At 55.9% G+C, this 20114-nt stretch overlaps 1 protein-coding gene across 1 annotated transcript in view; it reads right to left on the minus strand.

The window, feature by feature from the left end:
* The window catches only part of CACNA1F (calcium voltage-gated channel subunit alpha1 F), a 38499-nt gene extending 22014 nt beyond the window's left edge, over positions 1-16485 (minus strand). The window contains exons 1-16 of the mRNA XM_059732568.1: positions 15402-16485; positions 14915-15029; positions 13893-14163; positions 13284-13389; positions 11522-11661; positions 8035-8177; positions 7353-7505; positions 6251-6447; positions 5437-5540; positions 4595-4761; positions 2972-3055; positions 2669-2756; positions 2087-2113; positions 1330-1490; positions 619-844; positions 52-259 (exon numbers count right to left, since the gene is read on the minus strand). Of these exons, the coding sequence (XP_059588551.1) occupies positions 52-259; positions 619-844; positions 1330-1490; positions 2087-2113; positions 2669-2756; positions 2972-3055; positions 4595-4761; positions 5437-5540; positions 6251-6447; positions 7353-7505; positions 8035-8177; positions 11522-11661; positions 13284-13389; positions 13893-14163; positions 14915-14939 (2100 nt within the window). The 5' untranslated portion in view covers positions 14940-15029; positions 15402-16485. The remainder of the gene's footprint in view (positions 1-51; positions 260-618; positions 845-1329; positions 1491-2086; positions 2114-2668; positions 2757-2971; positions 3056-4594; positions 4762-5436; positions 5541-6250; positions 6448-7352; positions 7506-8034; positions 8178-11521; positions 11662-13283; positions 13390-13892; positions 14164-14914; positions 15030-15401) is intronic.
* Between the last annotated feature and the right edge of the window lie 3629 nt (positions 16486-20114).

Below are 20114 nucleotides of genomic sequence, written 5' to 3' on the forward strand. Positions count from 1 at the left end.
GGTGCTGGCAGTGCAGGGGGGGGCTCTGGGGTGTTGTGGGGAGGGTCATACCTGGAAGACAGTAAGCAGGGCCTGGGGGAAGGTGTCGAAGGTGGAGCGCTTGGCGGGGGCACCCTCAAAGGCAAAGCGGCCCCCGAAGAGCTGCATGCCAAGAAGTGAGAAGATGATGATAAAGAGGAAGAGCAGCAGCAGCAGTGATGCAATCGACTTCATTGAGTTCAGCAGTGAGGCCACCAGGTTGCTCAGTGATGCCCAGTGCCTGTAGGGGTAATAGGGGTTGGAAGAGGCAAGACAGGGATCGGGGGGCAAATACAGGGGATGGAGGGCAATACAAAAGTCAGGGGGCAATATGGGACCAGGAAGATGCCTCTCTTGCTGAGATCCCTGGGGGGTGGAGGAGTGCCCTGTAGTGCCCCTGCTGGCCATCCCCAGTCCCTTTAACGACCCCACCCAGTGCTCCCTGCTGGCTGCCCCTGGTCCACATAATCCTACCAATGCCCACCCCCAGTCCCTATAAGCTGCCCAGGGTCCCCTGCTGGCTGCCCCATGTCCATATAATGCCCCCCAGCACCACCTGCTGGCTACCCCGGTCCCTATAACCCCCCTACCCCTGCTCACCTGGTGACCTTGAAGATGCGGAGGAGGCGGACACAGCGCAGCACAGAGATGCCCAGAGGCTCCATGATGCCTAGCTCCACCAGCGCTGTCTCCAGGATGCCACCACACACCACAAAGCAATCAAAGCGGTTGAAGAAGCTGGCGCCATAGGCATGGGGACCCAGCCCATACAGCTTGAGCAGCATCTCCAGTGTGAAGAGGGACAGCAGCACCTTGTTGGCATAGGCTGGGGGGGGATGAAGGGGGGTCACAGATGGGGAGGGGGCCCAGATTTCCCAGTCTCCCTACCTATCCCACAAGGTATCTGAGCCATTCCCACATCAGGAAGAGGACCCAGGTGTCTGGGGCCTGCCAGACATTTGATCTATTCTCAGGGCAAGGAGGAAACCCAGGTGTCCGCCACCTGCACCCCACCCCCCATCCCCCACCTGCAAGGCATTTGATTCACTCCCAGAGCAGAAAAGGAACCCAGACATCTGGGTTTCCCTTCCGCCCCCCTCCTTCCCCCCCCAGGGAGGGAACCCAGGACTTGCTCCCCCACTCCCCGGCATCTAACCCATTCTTAGATCAGGGGGAGTACCCAGGCATCCAGGCCCCTCACCCACAGCCCCTAATGCATCTTCCCAGGACAAAGAAGGAACCCAGGCATCCAGTCCGCCCCCCCCCCCCCCCCGGCCCCCCGGCCCCCATGCCTTGAGGGCTGGAGCTCACCCTGAGTGTGGGTGAGCCAGTCAGGCTGACCGTAGTGCTCGGAGGCAATGGTCAGGGTGTTGAGGAAGACAAGCAGCAGCACGACCCAGTAAAAGGCCACTGATTTTGCCGCCAGGCGGCAATGCTTCCGCAGTGCCCGGTTGGCCCTGCGTAGGCGCCGGCTGCATGGAACCCAGATGTCCAGTGGGGGAACCCAGGCATCTAGGGCCCCAGCCCCCGACTGTAACCCACCAGCACCTAGTGCTCCCACAGGGAACCCACATGTCCAGGCTCCTAGTACCACCACCCCACCCCTGCTGTAACCCACCAGCCCCCAGTGCTCTGTCAGGGAACCCAGGCATCCGGGCTCCCATGTTCCTCCTGCTGCAACCTTCCAAACCCCATTTCTCTTCCAGAGTGAAGTGAGAACCAAGGCATCTGGGCTCCTAACCCCTCCTGCTCTAACCTTCCAGGCCCCATTGTACACCCCGCCCCCCGCAGAAAACCCAGGCATCTGAGGTGGAGCCAAGGCATTCAGACTCCCAGGCCCCAATACTTAAGCAGAGAACCTAGGAGTACAGGCTTCCAACATCCCCTCCTTGCTGTAACCTACAAGGACCCACTGCTCCCCAAGAGAACCCAGGTGTCTAGGCTCCTACCTCTGCCTCAGATGTAGCCCACCAAGCCCCACTGCTCCAATGAGAACCCAAGAGTCCAGGAAGGAACCCAGGTGTCTGTACCCCAGCCCCTCACTGCCCAGCCCCCCAATCCAACTCACCAGAACTTGGTCTTGGAGAGTTTCCTCCTGGAGAAAGACCAAATATAAAAGCCACTGACAAATGCAGCTGGTTCTGGGGTTGGACATGGGCTGGGTATAACAGGCCTCCATAATATGACTGGCTCTGAGTATAACATGGCCCCACAATATGACTGGTTTGGGGAAAGGTTGTCAGGGGCTGGGTATAATATGGTCCCACATTACAGCTCGTTCTGGGGAGGGGTGTTGGGGGCCAGCTGTAACAGGGCCCCACAATGCAGCTGGCTCTGGTGGGTGTGGGGGGCATGTCAGGGATTGGGTATATCAGAGCCCCATGATGTGACTGGCTGTGGGGTGGGTATCATGAGTGCCTGGTGCCTCCTGAATCTGGGGGGGGCACCCACAGAAGCTGCTGACAGCAGTGGCCCTGTCAGGGGGGGGTACCAGTCCTACGGAGAGCATGAGTGTCAGCCGTCAGCAGGGGCACGTGCACCCCTACCAGTTGCCTATGGTGGGTATAACAGGGCCTCTAAAGAGAGTATTGGGGGCTGGGCATAAGGGGGTCCCAGTGATGCAGCTGCCTTTGGGGTGAGAGGGACTCACAGAATGACTTCACAGCAGGTCACATGATGCTCCTCCTCCCCCACATTCTCTGTATTCACTGAGGTTGTCTCACTTGCTGGGAGGCTGGCTGAGGGAATGGAGACAGACTCGTGAAGGCAGGGCTAATCTGGTTTAAACCCCTCTCCCTGCACATGACCCACCCTCTCACTCCACTGTCCCTTAGCCCATAGCAGGGAGAGGGGCTAATCCAGATTAAGCTCCTCTCCCATCCCATGTCTCCACTGCAGGAGAGCAAGGCAGGGCAGGGACCCTGGCACCAGCGGGGGGCAAGGCATGTCTCACTGTGGGTGTCAGTCGAGTGGCTGGAGTGACGTAGCCACTTGAGGCGGCTCCGGCGCTTCTCAGTGAGGTCTTCCACAGTCACACCTAGATGGACATGGAGTAAGTGGTGGGATGGGGTGATGTATCAATGGAAGGATGGATAAACAGAGAGATAAGTATGTTGATGGGCGGATGAATGAAAGAAGGGACAGACAGATGGGCAGACAGATGGATATGTTAATGGATGGATGATTGGTTGGAAGGTAGGTTGATTGGATGGATGAATAGATAGATTAAATTAGATATGCATGTTAATAATGGATGGACAGATAGAGATGATTCGTTGGTTGGAAGTGTAGTGTTGGATGAGTGGTTCACATGAGGGTAAACAGATGGAGGGAGGGGAGGTTGGATGGATATGATGGGTGGATGATTGGTTGATTAGATGGTTGGATGGATGGGCAGATATGTCAATGAATGGATGAATGATTGGTTGGTGGACAGGTTGATTGGATGGTTGATGGATACATACATTTATGACCAACAGAAAGACGGATAGTTCATTGGTCAGGTGTGCATAGGGTTGGATAAGTGATTCACATAAGAGCAGTTGGGTGTGTGGAAGGATGGATAGACAGATAGGTTGTGGATGGATGGACGGGTATGTAAAGGGGTGAAGGAATGAATGGTTCATTGTTTGGATGTGCATAGGGTTGGATGAACAGTTCACATGACAGCAGTTGGGTGCATATGATGGATAGAAAGACAGATAGGTAGGTAGAAACGTTGAGAATCAATGGATGGATATGTGGAGGGGGTGGAGAAATGGATGGTTCATTGATTGAATGTGCATACGGTTTGATCAGTGGATCGGGGTTTGATGGATAGATAGACGGATGGAATGTGGGAATGGAGGTGGGATAGGTGTACATGGCCAGGGGTTGAAGTCAGTTGGACATGGGGAAGGGACGTAGAGGGTGGAGGCAAGAGAGATAAACATGAGCACCATGATGGGACGTGGCTGAGCTCTGATGCCTGGGTTCCCTCCCTAATCTAGGAGGAGAGTGGAGGCTGGGGACTTCCAGCAGGAGCAGGGAGGGGCTGGGAGTTCACATACCAGGGTTCTCTCCAGGTTTAGGAGGGAAATGGGTTAGAACAGGGGGAGTCCAGATACCTGGGTTCTCTCTCCACTCTGGGAGAGCAGTGGTGGGTCAGCCATGTTCTCCACCAGATCCTTGCTGATCCTTGTTGGGGGGACTCACTCAAGATATCTCATTGCTGCCTCCAATGCCCTTGGCCCCTGGGGCTGGGGGGCTGTAGGTTGGGAGTAAGAGGCACCACAGGGTGATTGGTGAGCTGGGAGTGGTGGGCACCTTGCAGGGCTATGGGGGTACAGGTCAGGAATGAGGGGCACCATGGGGTGAGAGGGTGGGGCTGTGGGTCAGAAGTGAGGGGTACTTTGGGGCTATGGGGGGCTGCAGGTTGGGAGTGAGAGGCACTTTGGAGTGATGGGGGTGCAGGTTTGGAGTGGAGTCCACTGTGGGGCTATGGGGTGGATTGCAGGCTGGGAGTGATGAGCACCACGGTCTGATGGGAGGGCCTGCAGGTCAGGAACGAGGGGCATCATTGCAGGGGGGCCCTTACGGACATGCTTGTCTTCACCATCAGCCCCATCTTCATCATCATCCAGCCCCTCGGCCTGCGTGATCCACTCCAAGTAGCCACGCAGATCCTCTTCCAGTTGTTGCTTCTCCCGCAGCTTCTGGAAGTCCCCTCGTGCCTTTGCCTTCTCCCGCTCCTTGGAGAATTCACTGCAAGTCCAACACACTTAGCATACATCAGCTGCCTGCACTTGCCCTGATGTGCTTACTACATGCCCTACACTGAGCACATATTGATACACTTAGTATACAAGCTGTATACGCTTGCCCCAACATGCTTAATGCATGCCCTGTCACATTTAGTACATATAGGAGTTGCCTGCATTTGCCCCAACCATTTAACACGTGCCCCAACATACACGAGAGCTGCCCATGCTTGCCCTGGTGCTCTTGCCACACTTCATGACACACTCAACTTATGCAAGAGCTGCCTAACTCATTTAGCATGTTCATGAGTTATCTGCACACACCTGAACACATTTAGCGCGCACATGAGCTGCCTGCACCCTTCCCATATGCTTTAAGACCCCTGTGCACCCACAAACACTTGGCACATGCCTGAGCTGCCACACATGCCCCGACATGCTTAGCATGTACAAGAGCCACCCACATGTGCCCTGACACACTTAGATGCACAAGCCTTCTGCACAACCAACATGCCCAGCATAAGCGTGAGCCACCTCAACACACTTTGTGCACACCATCTACCTTATGCCCCAACATGCGTCACATGGGTGAGAGCCATCAGAACACATCAACATGCTTAGCACATACATGGGCCCTCCTGAACATGCCCTGGCATACATGACCAAGTGGTGCACTCACCCACTGAGAACGCCCAGCACCAGGTTGAGGACAAAGAAGGAGCCAAAGATGACAAGACTGACAAAGTAGATCCAGGGCAGCTCGTGACCCATGGCATCCTGCATCTGCCAGCATGGGGGGAGGGGGATGTGGTCAGGGGCTGCAGGACCCAGGAGTGCATGGGGATGAGAGACCCAGGAGTTCCAGGGGTCCTAGGGGCTGCAGGACCCAGAAGTCTGGGAGTCTTTTGCACCAGGAGACCCCAGAGTCTGGGGTTCAAGAGAGAGGGGAGAGACCCTCAGGGGACCCAGGTGTCTAAGGGGGTAGTTCCATGAAACCCAGGCATCTGGGAGTCAGGGGGCTCTCAGGGGGCCCAGGTGCCTGGATTGTGGGGGTTGGTTCTCAGAGGAACTAGACATCCAGGGGGACCATACCCAGTACAGCAAGCTGTGGGGGTGGTCCCAGGGGATCCAGGAATCAGGGAGCGGGGAGTTGGTTCCCAGGGAACCCAGGCATCCAGGGTTGGAGGGGGTATGGTTTTCCCAGGGGACCTAGGCATCCAGGGGGGCAGGAGCAGAGGGGAGACTGTACCCCATACAGCATGTCGGTCCAGCCCTACATAGTGATGCACCAGAAGATGGTGAACTGGGGTAGGAACGGCACGAGGTTCTCAGGGAATCCAGGGATCTGGGGGTGATACCTAGTACAGTGAGCTGGGGAGGGGGGAATTCTCTTAGAGGACCCAGGGGTGAGGGGGTTGGTTCCCAGGGGACCCATGCATCCAAGATAGGGACGGCTGATTTTTCCAGGGGAACCAGGAATCCGGGGGCCATACCCAGTAGAGGACATCAGTCCAGCCCTCCATGGTGACACACTGGAAGACGGTAAGCATGGCAAAGAAGAAGTTATCAAAGTTGGTGATGCCACCATTGGGTCCAGCCCAGCGACCACGACACTCCGTGTTGTTCTGTACACAGGCCCGGCCATGCCCTGAGAAGGCGCAGGGTGATGGGTCCTCCTCTGACTCCAGGTCTATGAGATACAACACACAATAACACAGGACAGGCAGATGTGGGGAAACACAGACATGGCATACACAACAGATGAGCAGACAAGCCATGGGGTATGTGACGTGGACATGAGACACAAACATGGGGACATATGGATGCAGAACATGCAACACAGACAGGGACACAGGAGAGACAGACATGGGGAAACATGGACACAGACCTATGCCATGTGAACATTTGACACAGAGGGTGTGACATGGGAATGCAGAAGATGTGTATACAAAACAAGCAACACAGACATAAAAACCAGAATTGCAGACATGGGACACAGGTATGTGCCCCATGGACATGGGGCACACACACAGCACATGGACGCCAGACACACAGAACATAAGACACACTGATGCAGAACATGCAGATACATGGACATGGGACATGTGGACACAGGACTCTCAGGCAAGTATCATCGATGGGCTCCTCTGCCCCCCCTCCCCCCCCACATCTGCCCCATCCTGCCTAGGCTGTGGGCTGTCTCCCAGTGAGGAGGGGACACACAGGGGTAGATGGGGCCTGCAGCTGGGGATGGGGCTGTGGGCATGGGTTCTGGCCAAAGGTGGGGCTAGGCTGGCATGGTGGGGGAGTCTTTAATTGAGGGGGAGGGTTGGGGGCATCACCTCCCATTAGAGGGGTGGGTGGGGCCTTGACTACAATTGGTGTGGAGCTCTAGGTGGAGCCCCACAGAAGCGTCAGATCCAAGATTGGCTTTGGGTGTCACCTTCCATTAGAGGCATGGCCAGACAAGGGGTGGGTTGGGGTGTGAAACTGTGGGTGGAACCTCCTGCAGAATGGGGAGTTGCTGGGTGGGGCTGTGTGCAGGGGCTTCCAGCAGAGGCAGGCATGGGCTGTGGAGCAGGGCCTAGGCCTCACCAGAGCCGATGAAGAAGCAGGTCTTGTGCATGCGGCCAATGAAGAGTTCGAGACCAATGATGGCGTAGATAATGATGACGAAAAGCACGAGCAGTGCAATGTGCAGCAGGGGCACCATTGCCTTCATGATAGAGTTGAGCACAATGTGCAGGCCTGGGTTGGGGGGAGCATAGGGCACCGATCACGCCATGTGGTGCAGCCTCACTATGCCACCCAACCCTCACTAATATTATGCCACTGCCTGATCACACATGCTAATGATATGTAATACAGCACTGCCTTGCCACACAGCCCAGCACATGCTTACATCATGTGACAATACCACCATTGCCATGCCACCTCACACATACTAACATCATGCAATGCAGCTCTGTACAAGTGCTGGAACCTGGCACTGCCTTGCCCCACCATCCAGCACATGCTAACATCATTGTGCAACACAGCACCACTTGTTCAACATCAGCTTGCATCATCAGGCTGGATAGCAAAACACAACATTGCCTTGCAACCCAACCCAACACATGCTAATGTCACATGACATTGCTCTCTGCATACCATAGAGCATGGCACCCCTTGCAACCTAACCCAAAGTGTGTTAACATCATGCCACATAGCTCTCTGCATATGCTGGAACATAGCACCACTCCCCAACACAGCTCTACACCCTCAGGGTTGCTCTTACTGGGGACGCCAGAGACAAGGCGCAGGGGACGCAGCACCCGGAAGGCACGAAGGGCCTTGACATCAAAGCCTCCTGGCTTCCCACTCATGTGATGGGCATCTCCTGACTTGTGGGACACCTGCTCCAGTGCCACACTGAAGAGCCTGTGGGGGGGCAGATTTAAGAGTCAGACCAATTTGCAGGGCACCTGTGGAGTGAACCCAGGCATCCTGGGGGGGTAGGGCATCTAGTCCTACAGGAGGAACTGGGGGGAGGGGAGGGACACACATATCGGCCTAGTTTGGCCATTGGTATGAGTGGAAGTGGTCTGGAGGGAGACCTATTTAGGGAACAAACCCTGCTGGGGAGTAAACCCAGGGGTCTTGAGGGGCTGCTGCTGTTGCCCTACCAGGAAGTTGGTCGGGGACAGACATAAATTGGGCTAGTTTGGCCACTGGTGTCAGCAGAAGTGGCCTGAGGTGACATACCCTGCTGGAAAGTGAACCTAGGCATCCCAGGTGGGGTCACTGCCACTTAACCCTGATGGGGAGTGAACTCAGGCGTCCAGGGTGAGGTTGTTCCCACCAGGAAGAGTGAGGTGAGGGGTCAAACCATACATCAACCTAGTTTGGCAATTAGAATAAGTAGAAGTGATCTAAGGGACACATTCAGGGAACTAACCCATTCATGGGGGGAGGGGGGGCAGTTAGGGAGTGAACGCAGGAGTCCTACATGTCTGTCACCAGAAAGTGTGTGTGTGTGTGTGTGTGTGTGTGCGGGGGGGGGGGGGGGGGGGGGGGGCGGCAGAGTTGGGAGAATACATCAAACTACTTTGGCCGTTGGCATCAGTGGAAGTGGCTTGGGGGGATGAATTTAAGGAACAGACCCATTTGCAGAAGGAATTTGCTGGGAGAGGCATCCTGGGGGTATGTGCCTGTTGGGGGTGGGGGGGCCCTACCTGACAGGAAGTAGTGGTGGGGAGCTGTAACAGAGAACCTGGGGCTCCCTGTTCCTTTGAGATAAGAGCAGCCCAGGCAGGGAACACTGCAGGTTAGGCAAGGTGGGGCAGCTGCAGGTTGCCAGGGCAACAAGCCAATGAGGCAATTGCACTTGCAGGCAGCTTTTTGGTGGGAAGTAAGCAGGGCCCTGGGCACAGATAAGCCTGAGGCTTGGACTGGCAAGGTAGTCTCTCCCTGGAAGCCATGGGAAAAGGAGCTCCTGTCCAGGAGAGACACCTGGGGATGCTAGGCCTCTGGTTGTTTTGCTGCCTGTGAGAACTGGGAGCTATGCTGTATTAGTGAGGGAAGGTTTGCCCTTTAAAGGGATGGAGGGCTGTTTCCTCTTTATGTTATGTTCTAGCTCTGGGGCTTATATTTAATATTGTGTCTAAACTGGCAGTTTGGGTTGAGACTGTAAGGGGTGATAAATGAAGGACCCAAGGGCAGGCTCAAGGCTCGGGTGACTGCTGAGCCCAGAGAGAAGCAGAGTACAAGGCTGCAGAGCCACACAGGGGCCTGGGAACTGGCAGATGGGGACCAGGTGCCAAGTGACCAGAAGGGATGAACTAGAGTTAATACCTCAAAGCCAGTTCCGATATAGTGGGCCCTGGCTAGAAGGCCTAGCTGACAGTAAAAGGGTGGAGGTCAAGGAGGGATGATGCTTCCAGAGGTGGGAGGGCTCCAATTCACTTACCTCACCCCCCTAGTGCCAGCTGGGCAACCCCCAAAATGAGCTTCCTCTGCTTCCTTCCATTTTGAAAACAGCACTAGGGCTGGGAAGGGCAAGTGGCTGCAGGCTCACAGCCACTCTAAACAATAGCTCTCTCTCTCAACTCCTGGGACCCAACAGAGAACATCTGTTGGGCCCTGGAGTAGGATTACCATATGTCTGGGTTTTCCTGGACATGTCCTCTTTTTGGGTCCTCCAATTTTTGATCAGGCAGTCTTTTAAAATGAATGTCCGGGATGTTGCTGGTAGAACTGCATTTTTGGCATGCCCTAGTGGTGTGCATATTTACCAGGGATCCAGGTTTTCTGTTTGCTGTGGACAAATGTGGATTTTCCTCTTTAAAGGAGGAAACTGTGGGCTTCCCCTTGCAGGCTGGGGGGAGGCGCCTGCCCGTCCAACAGGGGAAGGGGGCAGGAGGTCCCTTTGTGGGCAGCAGGGAGCTATGCAGCTGGGTCAGTGCCTGTGTTTACAGGGGTGGGCTGCCCAGGAGATGTTGCTTGAGGGGGGCCATGACCAGGCTGCCTGACATGGTGCAGGAACCCCAGCCCAGCAGGGGAAGGTGTCACAGGCCTCCCTTCCTCCTCCCTCCAGCCCACACTGGGGTCGGATTCACTCCACCTCTGCCCGCACAAGCCACAGCCACTGCAGCCACCCTGTTCCAACTCGGTAGAGATGGAGGGAGCAGGGAGTAGTGGGTTGGGAGTGAGGGGTACTGGCAGGGCTGTGGCTTGGGTGAAGTGAGATGCAAGGCACTGGGTGGTTGGAGGGGGACTGTGGGTTGATAGTGCGGGACACTGGCAGCACCAGGGGGCTGTGGGTCGGGAGTCAAGGGCACTGGCATAGCCCAGGGGTTTGGGAGTGAGGGACACCAGCAGGAGTGGGAGGGACTGTGGCTTTATTTTTGGAAATGGAAATATGGTGACCCTACCAAGGGGGATTGCTGTAAAACATGGTACTGCCTGTGAAGTGCCATGAGTTACAACAGGGAGCTGCTCTTCTGTCTGTGTCTTAAAGGAATGGACCCATTTGCAAAGGGACTTTGCTGGAAGAGAACCCAGGTGTCCTGAGTATGTATTTTCATAGACATTAGGGACTGGAAGGGACTTCATGAGATCATCAGGTCCAGCCCGCCTCCGCACCACCGCCCCCCCCCGGGCACACGTGGGAACTCAGCTGGGATTAAGTGAACCCAGCAAGAAATATATCCACCTGTTGGGAGGAGTCGCACATCAGGCTAGTTTGACTATTGATGCAAGTGGAAGTGTCCTGGGAAGGGAACACATTTAAAGGATGGACCCATTTTCAGATTTACTTCACTGAAAGAGAACCCAGGTGTCTTGGGCAGGGAGGGGGAAGGGCCTACTGACCAGGAAGGCAGGGTGGGGCAGGGGTTGGGGGTGTTGACATCAGGACACAGGCTAGTTTAGCTACCAGCCTGAGTGGAAGTGGCCAGGGGGATGCACTTAATGGATGACCCAATTAGCAGAGGTACTTCGCTGAGAGAGAACCCAGGGGTCCTGGGCATGCATACATGTTGCGAGGGGGTCCTACCTGTCAGGAAGTAGTGGGAAGGGTGGACATGGGGGAGACAGGTATCAGCCTATTTTGGCTATTGGCATGAACAGAAGTAGCCTGAGGGGGCATATTTAGTAGACAGACCAGCCCTCAATGTGCATGTTGCACATGTGAGTGCACATGTGTGTATGTGTTTGGGGGGATGCAAACCAGGGGTAGAGGTTTGCAGGGGGGAGGGGAGGTCATGGGTGACGCTAAAACTTACCCCACCACTACAATGACAAAGTCAAGGAGGTTCCAGCCGTTGCGGATGTAGGCGCTGGGGTGCATGACAAGCCCATACGCGATGATCTTCAAGAAGGTCTCCACTGTGAAGATGATGAGGAAAACGTACTCCACCTGTTCCTGTGGGAGTGAGGGGAGACTGCTGTAGAAACCAGGTGTCCAGGAAATGCCTCTTGCCACACCCTGTTCCCACAAGAGCCACACATACAGCCCCAACCTGGGGACAGGGAAGAATACAGGTGTCCAAGGGCTGAACAGAGGCATCTGAAAGATTCCTGTCCCCCACAGGAGCCACACAGCCCCAACCTGGAAGGATAAACCCAGGTATCCAGGGGGTGCTTCTCTCCCCATAAGAGCCACACAGCACCCCAACCTAGGTAGATAAACCCAGGCATCTAAGAGATGCCCTTCTCCCTCCCACCAGCTGGAGAGAGCCCAGGCTTCTTAAGAGCTGCTCTTCTCTCTCTACCCCCTGCCCCTGCCCCCACCCCCTTCAAGAAAATGAACCCAAGTGTCCAGGTGATTGGGGTGGGGAGCCATCCCAGTATGAGAATGAACCTCAGATGGGTGAAAGTCATCTCTGTCAGGGGCTGAACTCAGGTATCAGGGGTGGGTATGAACCCAGGCCCTTCCCCCCAATTCTCCCCACTAACAACTGTGCCAGGCCCTGAAGGGATTAAGCTTCACTCCCCCTCCTCATCCCCAAGACACATGGGTAAGCAGCTTAGAACAGGACATGACTGTGAGCTTACACATGTCACACATCCCTGGGGGCACAACCTAGGGAACATGGGCATCTGAGCCCTAGAACCCTCTAAATCCTGGAACCCAGGCATCCAGAGCCCTGACCAGGCACAGCCCAGAGACCCAAGTGCCTGAGCTCCCAGCCCCCCTGCTCTAACCACCCAGCCCCCCCACTGATTGGGGAGAGAACTCGGGAGTCTGGGCGCCTGGCTCTCCCTGCTCTAAATCCCTCAGATACCACCCCCTCCCCAGACTCAGGGGTCCCTAATTCGCCCTTCTATTTCAAACAACTCATTAAATCTAATCACAGGCTTTTATCCACTAAGGAGGATAAACCAGGACCTGACTGGGACCAGCTAAGGGTAACTAGACCTCACCAGTTGGGTCACAGTAGCCCCCAGGGGGAAACCTGGAAGCCTCGGTTCTCTGGGAGGGGAATGGAGGCTAGAGCAGGGGCTTGCAATTATTTGGGGCGGAAGGCCACTTACTGAGTTTTGGCAAGCCATCAAGGGCCACATACATGGCAGGCAGCTAGGGGCAGATAAATATTCATTTTCTAAATTTTTTAGGGGCCCCGCAGGCTGGATAGACTAGCCTGGTGGGCTGCTTCTGGCTTGCGGGCCACATTTTGCCCACCCATGGCTAGAGGGTGAGAGCAGGGTGGGGGCCTGGGAGCCTGAACACCTGGGTTCTCTAAAAGGGGAGTGGGGCTGGGCTGGGGTGGTGACAGCAGGGGGACTGGAAGCCTGGATACCTGGGTTCCCTGGGACAGGAAGGGCCAGATGGGCAAGGATGGGGTGGGACTGGAGGTGTGGTGCCCAGACACCTGGGTCCTCGGAGGGAAATGGGGCCCAGAAGGTTGGAGCACAGTGTGGGTGATGAGCCTGGATACCTGGGTTTTGTGAGGCAGAAAAGGAGGTTATTGGAGGCCTGGTGGGTCAGGATGGGATGTAGGGGTGGGGGCTCAGATGCCTGGGTCCATAGTGGGGGCAGCTCACCAGATTGTGGTTGGCAGCATTGGAGTCATCCTCTGGGAAAGGGATGTAGACTCCCAGGGCTACGCAGTTGGCGAAGATGGTCATGAGGATGAGGATGTCAAAGGGTCTGGGGGGCCTGGAGTTAAGGGCACAACAGGGGGGGGGCAGCCCAGCCCCCAACTACTCCTTCCCCACCCCATCACCCTACACCCCATTATGGCATGGGTACAAGAAGGTTCCCACTGTTTCTATTCAACTGGCCCTCTCCCTATCTCTTACTGCTCTCAGACCCATAAATCCTGTCAGCCATCCCCCACAGCCCCCAAAATGGCCATCCTTGGCAAAAGCTTCCTAAAGCCCCCACTTGACTTCCCTCCTCCCCCCATTGCCCCCTCAAACTCCTTCAGACCCTCCTCCCTGCCCCCAGCTCAGGCCCCCCACCACCATGGCAGCCAAGATGGCCACCCTTGGCAGTGGTCCTGACAGTTCCCCTCCATCTACCCCACTGCCCCCAACCTCTCATCCCTATTTGACTCGGCACTCCTTTCCCCCCAGTTATGGCACCCAAGATGGCCATCCCTTGCCCCTGTTGTGTCCCCCAGGTGGCCACTACAGGCAGGTTCTGGATACTTCCACTCGACCAAGCTGATGGCGCCACGGCGCAGGGGGTTGGCCAGCCCCAGACAGAAAAGGGCACGTGGGGAGCGGTGTTCAGCACTGGGCCCCTGCGCCTTGTGCTTGCCATGGAGCAGGCGCCGTCGTCCCGCAGCAGTACTGCCACCAGGGTGTGGGGGACCCCCAAGCCCCCCAGGGGGGGTGGCTGCCCCATTGGCCAGCGGCCAGGCCAGTGCCTGTCCTGCTGCCTCTGCAAAAGCCACAGCCACAGCACCTGGGCCCTTGCCTGTGGGGGAGTCAGGAATGGGGGAATCAGGGAGGGCCCCTCATAAAGACCACCCTGGCCAGGCAAAGGTTCCCCCCAGAGCTCCCCTTCCCCACATAGGATGCCCCATCCAGTCATCCAAGGTCCCCCCACAATAAGTCTCCCACAGCCCCCTTCTTCACCCCAAGGCCCCCATTCCCACAAAGCTGGTCTCCCAGACCCCTCACCTCCCAGAGCCACCCCATGCCCCAGAAGCCCCCACAACCTGACAGAGGCCACCCTCAACCCCCCTGACTCCTCAGAACCCTCAATCCCCCAGAAGCCCCATGCCCCCCAAAACCCTTCAAAACATGAACACCGTGTGCCCCTGGAGGCAAGCTCCCGCAGGCTCCCACAACCCCTGTACACTCAGAAGCCCCCCCCAGCACATCCACCTGGGCTCTCCCTCACACTGAGCTTCCCAGTTCATTCCCCCTTCCCCTCTCCTCACAGCCTCCCATCTCCCAGAAGCCCCCCTTGTTCCCCCACACTAAACCCTGCCAATCTGCTAAAGGGCCCACACTGAGCCCCCCACCACACACCCACTCCCCAGAGCTCCCCTCAGAGACCACTTCCCAATCCACCCACCCTGTCTGAGCCTCCCTGCCATACACCTCCTCAAAGCGGCCCTACATTCCCAGAGCTGGGGACAGCAGGAAGCAAGGCCCTCCCATAACTGATTTGGGGGGGGGGGGGGGACGGTGCCCCCGCCCCAAACCCAGGATCCACTCACCAGGGCCATGGTCATGAGGCTCCATTGGGGAGTAAGGGGGGTTGCGTTACACGGGGTAGAAAGTCCTGAGTCTGTGCTCCTCCCTGCCCTGAGCTTCCTCGCTCTCACTGCCCGCCTAGGATTAAGGGATTAGAAGGGATTGTTGGGGGAGGTGGGTTAGGGCAAGCAGCAATTGGGGGGAGGGGGGGGGAGGAAGCAGCATCTGAAGGCTTCTACCCCTGCTGAAGCCTTCAAGGGGGACCCACATACCCCAGACACCCCCACTATGTTCCCTGTCACCCCAAGAAGTCCCAGTTCCCCAAGGGGACCCCAAGAGTTCCCCCCATAGCCTAAGAAGACTCCTATCCCCAGACACCCTTCCAGGGGTCTGAGATACCCCCTCCGCCAGGGCCCATGTTGCCTCAGACCACCCCCTTGTGGGCCAAGATACCCCTATCATGTTTCCCTGCACTTGCACAGAGCTCCTAGCCTGCCAAAGGGACCCCACCTTGTAAGGATCCTCTAGGGCAGTGCTTCTCAAAGTGGTGGTCCATGGACCAGCCCGTCGCCGGTCAGCAGCAAGTTGCCAGGAAAGAAAGAAATATATTTTCAGAAGCATAACATTGATATGTCATAGTTCCACAGTTCATACGTTCCAACACTCCAGGTGATGTCATGTCACGTGAGGTGAGGAAAGAGAAAAAAAACAGCCGGTCACGCATTTATGTAGCGCTGTTACACGCAGTTGCTGCCACTGGCTAAACCGGGCACTGGTCCCTGGCCCACTGGAAAAAAAATTACCGGTCTGCCACATCAGATAATTTGAGAAACACTGCTCTAGGGCAGAGGTCGGCAACCCCTGGCACATGTGCCAATCGTGGCACATGAGGCCATTTTGCTTGGTACGCGGTGGCCAGCCCCGGCTCAGGGGAGCTGCTGCCAGCGACGGAGCCCGGGCTGCTCCCAGCAAGGCTTGCAGCATTCCAGCTGCCTGCTGGGAGCAGCCCGTGATCCCGGCTGGCAACAGCTCCCCAGAGCCGGGGCCCTGCAGCCGGGAGGCTCCAAACAGCTGCGCCGGGCTCCGAGCGGCTCAGACACCAGCTCTGCACCGGCACCTCTGAGCTGGCAGTGGAGGCGGGGCTTGAGGCAGCGCAGCTCCGGTCTCTCCCCAGCTCCCAGTAAGGAGGTGATGAGCCCGGCGCAGCTGTTTGGAACCAGCCCGGGCTCTGGGCAGCTGCCGCCAGCCAGGATCCCGGGCTGCTCCCAGCGGGCAGCTGGGGTAGCTGCTGGCAGCCAGAGAGCCCGGGCTGGGGGACAGAGGCTTTGTGTGGGGGGCAAGGGGCAGCAGGGCTGGGGGGAAGGGGCTTTGGGTAAGGGGCAGCAGGGCTGGGGGAAGGGGCAGTAGGGCAGGGGGCTAGGGGCACAAGCAGGGTATCCTTCCATGTACCCCTTGCCCTCATTTTGTTTTTCTGCCATGCCAGCACTCCGGCACCTTCCAAGGTAGACATTATGGTGTTTTTTGGTGCACTGGCCAAAAAACATTGCCTACCCCTGCTCTAGGGCCTCTGCTTCCCAATACTTCCTACAGTGCCCCCTACCCTCTCAGATGCCCTGACAATACTCTCTATAAGGCCCCCTACATCTCCATGGCCCCTGCCCCCCAGTTACAAAGTAGCCCCACCCACCAACATACCCCCCTACCCCATGGCACTCCAAGTTGCAGAGAGGGGGGCACTGCCCCATGGCCTGCCTATATTGCTTGCCCTACCTCATTATGGGAGCCAAATTGGCTTGCCCGAGGGCATTCTGGGAGACTGGGTAGAGTAGGGAATAACTTCACTTCCCTGCACAGGTGTCTGGGGTTAGGTGGTGCCCTTGGGCAATGTTTCTCAGCTGGTGTGCTGTGGCACAATGGTGTGCTGTCAGAAACAAATGGGTGTGCCACAAAATTGTGTATGAAAAACAAGTCATACATTAGAAAAATAAATTAATAAATTAAACATATTGTTTATATATTAACCCTGGCAGTGGTGCTACCCACAAACACACCCAAATTTTTGGGATCCTGGAGTGCCAGTAGGTTTTGGTCTACTCCCACTGTCTACAGGCTGGGAGCCAGCACTCATTGGAGTACTCTCCCATGGTCCTCCCCACACCAGACACTAAATAACTATTTACAATAATTTATTATTAACAATAATAACAGAGATTGACAAATTCAACATCCCGTAAATAACAAACAAAATATTTCCAATGAGCTCAATAATAATCTATACCAGCAAATAAAGCAAATACTTATCATATAACAAAAGCAATTATACAAGCAACCCCTGCTTAACACAGTTTCACTTAGCACGGTTTTGTTAGAGTGCTAATTTAAAATACCTACCTGATTTCACTTAGCGCTGAGCGCATTTCATTATAGTGCTCATTGCAGGCATGGGAAAGAAGCAGTGGTGTCGGCCACAGCATTGAGGGAAGTGGTGAGTAGCAGCCGCAGGAGCCCAGGGAGGAGTGGCAGGAGCCCGGGGTCTGGAGAAGCAGTAGGAGCAAGAAGGGGCAGAAGGGGGGGCCAGGCTGTGTGAGCTTGGAGCCCAGGCGGGTGAGGCCCAGGGTGAGGTGGCAGGAGCACAGGATCCGAGCAGCTAACAGGTAGGGAGGAGCAGCAGCGGCAGCAAGAAGCGGGGGGGCTGAGCTCCCTCACCCTCACCCCCACCCCTTGCAGCGATCTGTGCTGGGTGCCCTGGAAGGAGGATGGCTGGGCAAAGTCAGGGAACTTCTGAAGAGACTGGACATATTTAAATCAGCAGGTCCTGAAGATCTCCACCCCAGAGCGCTGAGGGAATTAGCAGAGGTCATTGCGAGACCCCTGGCACGGCTTTATGAGCACTCATGGTGCTCTGGTGTGGTACCAGAGGACTGGAAAAAGGCCAATGTAGTTCCCATTTTCAAAAAAGGGAGGAAGGAGGACCCAGGAAACTATAGGCCAGTTAGTCTTACCTTGATTCTGGGTAAGCTTTTTGAGAGAATTATTCTGGCGCATGTCCATGAGGGGCCAGCAGGGGAGAGTATGCTTAGGGGCAACCAACATGGGTTAATTAGAAGCAGGTCCTGTCAGACCAGCCTGGTGGGCTTCTATGACCAGGTCACAAAATCCTTAGATGCAGGCATAGCAGTGGATGTAGTCTTTCTGGACTTTAGGAAGGCCTTTGACACTGCCTCTCACCCCATTCTCATTAAAAAACTAGGGGACTGTGGTGTTGACACCTTCACAGTCAAATGGGTCACTAACTGGCTGGAAGGCCACACCCAGAGAGTGGTGGTGGATGGGTCTTATTCGACTTGGAGGGATGTGGGCAGTGGGGTTCCTCAGGGCTCGTTCCTTGGGCCCGCACTGTTCAACATCTTCATCAGCGACTTGGATGAGGGGGTAAAAAGTACCCTGTTCAAATTCGCAGATGACACTAAGATGTAGGGAGAAGCGGGCATGCTAGAAGGGAGGAATAGGCTGCAATCGGGCCTAGACAGGTTACAGGGGTGGGCGGATGAGAACAGGATGGGTTTCAACACTGACAAGTGCAAGGTGCCGCACCTGGGGAGGAGGAACCAGCAGCAGACCTACAGGCTGGGGAACTCCCGTCTCATCAGTGCAGAGGCAGAAAAGGATCTTGGAGTCATTATTGATGCCAAAATGAACATGGGTCGACAGTGTGGGGACGCAGTCAGGAAGGCCAACCGTACCTTGTCATGCATCCACAGATGCATCTCAAGCAGGTCCAAGGATGTGATCCTCCCCCTCTATGCGACACTAGTCCCGCCGCAGTTGGAGTACTACGTTTAGTTCTGGGCGCCACACTTCAGAAGGGATGTGGACAACATAGAAAGGGTCCAGAGGAGGGCCACTCGCATGATCAGGGGACAGCAGGGCAGGCCCTACGAGGAGAGGCTAAGGGACCTGAACCTGTTCAGCTTGCCCAAGAGAAGGCTGAGGGAGGAATCTAGTGGTCATTTACAAACTAGTCAGAGGGGACCAGCAGGCATTGTGGGAGTCCCTGTTCCCCTAAGCACTCCCAGGAGTGACTAGAAATAATGGTCACAAGCTGGCAGAGTGTAGGTTCAGGCTAGACATCAGGAGGCCCTACTTCCCTGTCAGGGAGGCTAGGATCTGGAACCAACTTCCAAGAGAAGTAGTGCTGGCTCCTACCCTGGGGATCTTTAAAAGGAGGCTAGATGAACACCTTGCCAGGGTCATTTGACCCCAGTACTCTTTCCTGCCATGGCAGGGGGTCGGACTTGATGATCTGCTCAGGTTGCTTCCGACCCTACCAACTATGGAACTATGAAAGTGGGTGCGGGCATGTGCGTGGCCCCACTGCTTAACCCGTGGCAGAGCCCTGCTGCCTTCTCACCATAAATCCCTGGGCAGGCAGGTCCCCCAGGGCCAGCAGGAATGCAGGGCCCAGGCTGACAGGAGCGTGCGGTCTGGGCCAGCAGGTGTTACAAAACAACTTATCTTTATTTACATGAAATCCAATGGGGAATTGGATTTCACTTAGCACTGGGTTTTTCCAGAACCAATTAAGAGCGCTAAACGGGGGTTGCCTGTATTATCAACTTTAACACTCAGGCAACTTATAACAGGTATATACACTTAATCAGCCAGGTCTCCACAAAATCACTCTGCCCACAGCAAAGTAGTCTACTGTGCAGTGGCTACAGTGGAACCCTGGGGAGTGGTGCTCGCTTTGCCTCAAAAGAGGTGTGGCGATGCCCTCATCTGGACAGAAGACGGGGGTATCTGTCAGGACCTCAGGTGTGGCTGCTCCAAAGACCAGGGTTTCTTCCCTTTTCCAGTCTCTTCTTTTGAGGCCTGCAATCAATCACACCATTCCCCAGACACTTCCCAAGGCAGCTCCCCTGTGTTGCTCGACTGTACTTTATTGAGCTCTCTGCTGGAGCTCCCACAAAGCCACGATTCCCTGCTGCTCTCCCAGAGAACCTCCTCTAGCAACCCCTCCCCGATTCCCCCATGACTCCCTGCACCCCGGGATCTTAAGAGTAGGGAGGGGAACCCATTTGCACAACCCCTGCTCCTTTAGTAAAGGATACCAGGCAATCTTGGGTACTCATTAGCTGGTGGCTCCTCTGCCCTCAGTAGCAGCTCGCTTGGCAACAATTCTTTTCTGCCAGTAGTCCTCTTAGAAGCAATTATCCAGGTAGC

Source organism: Alligator mississippiensis, chromosome 8 (assembly GCF_030867095.1).
Source record: "Alligator mississippiensis isolate rAllMis1 chromosome 8, rAllMis1, whole genome shotgun sequence".
Lineage (NCBI taxonomy): Eukaryota > Metazoa > Chordata > Crocodylia > Alligatoridae > Alligator > Alligator mississippiensis.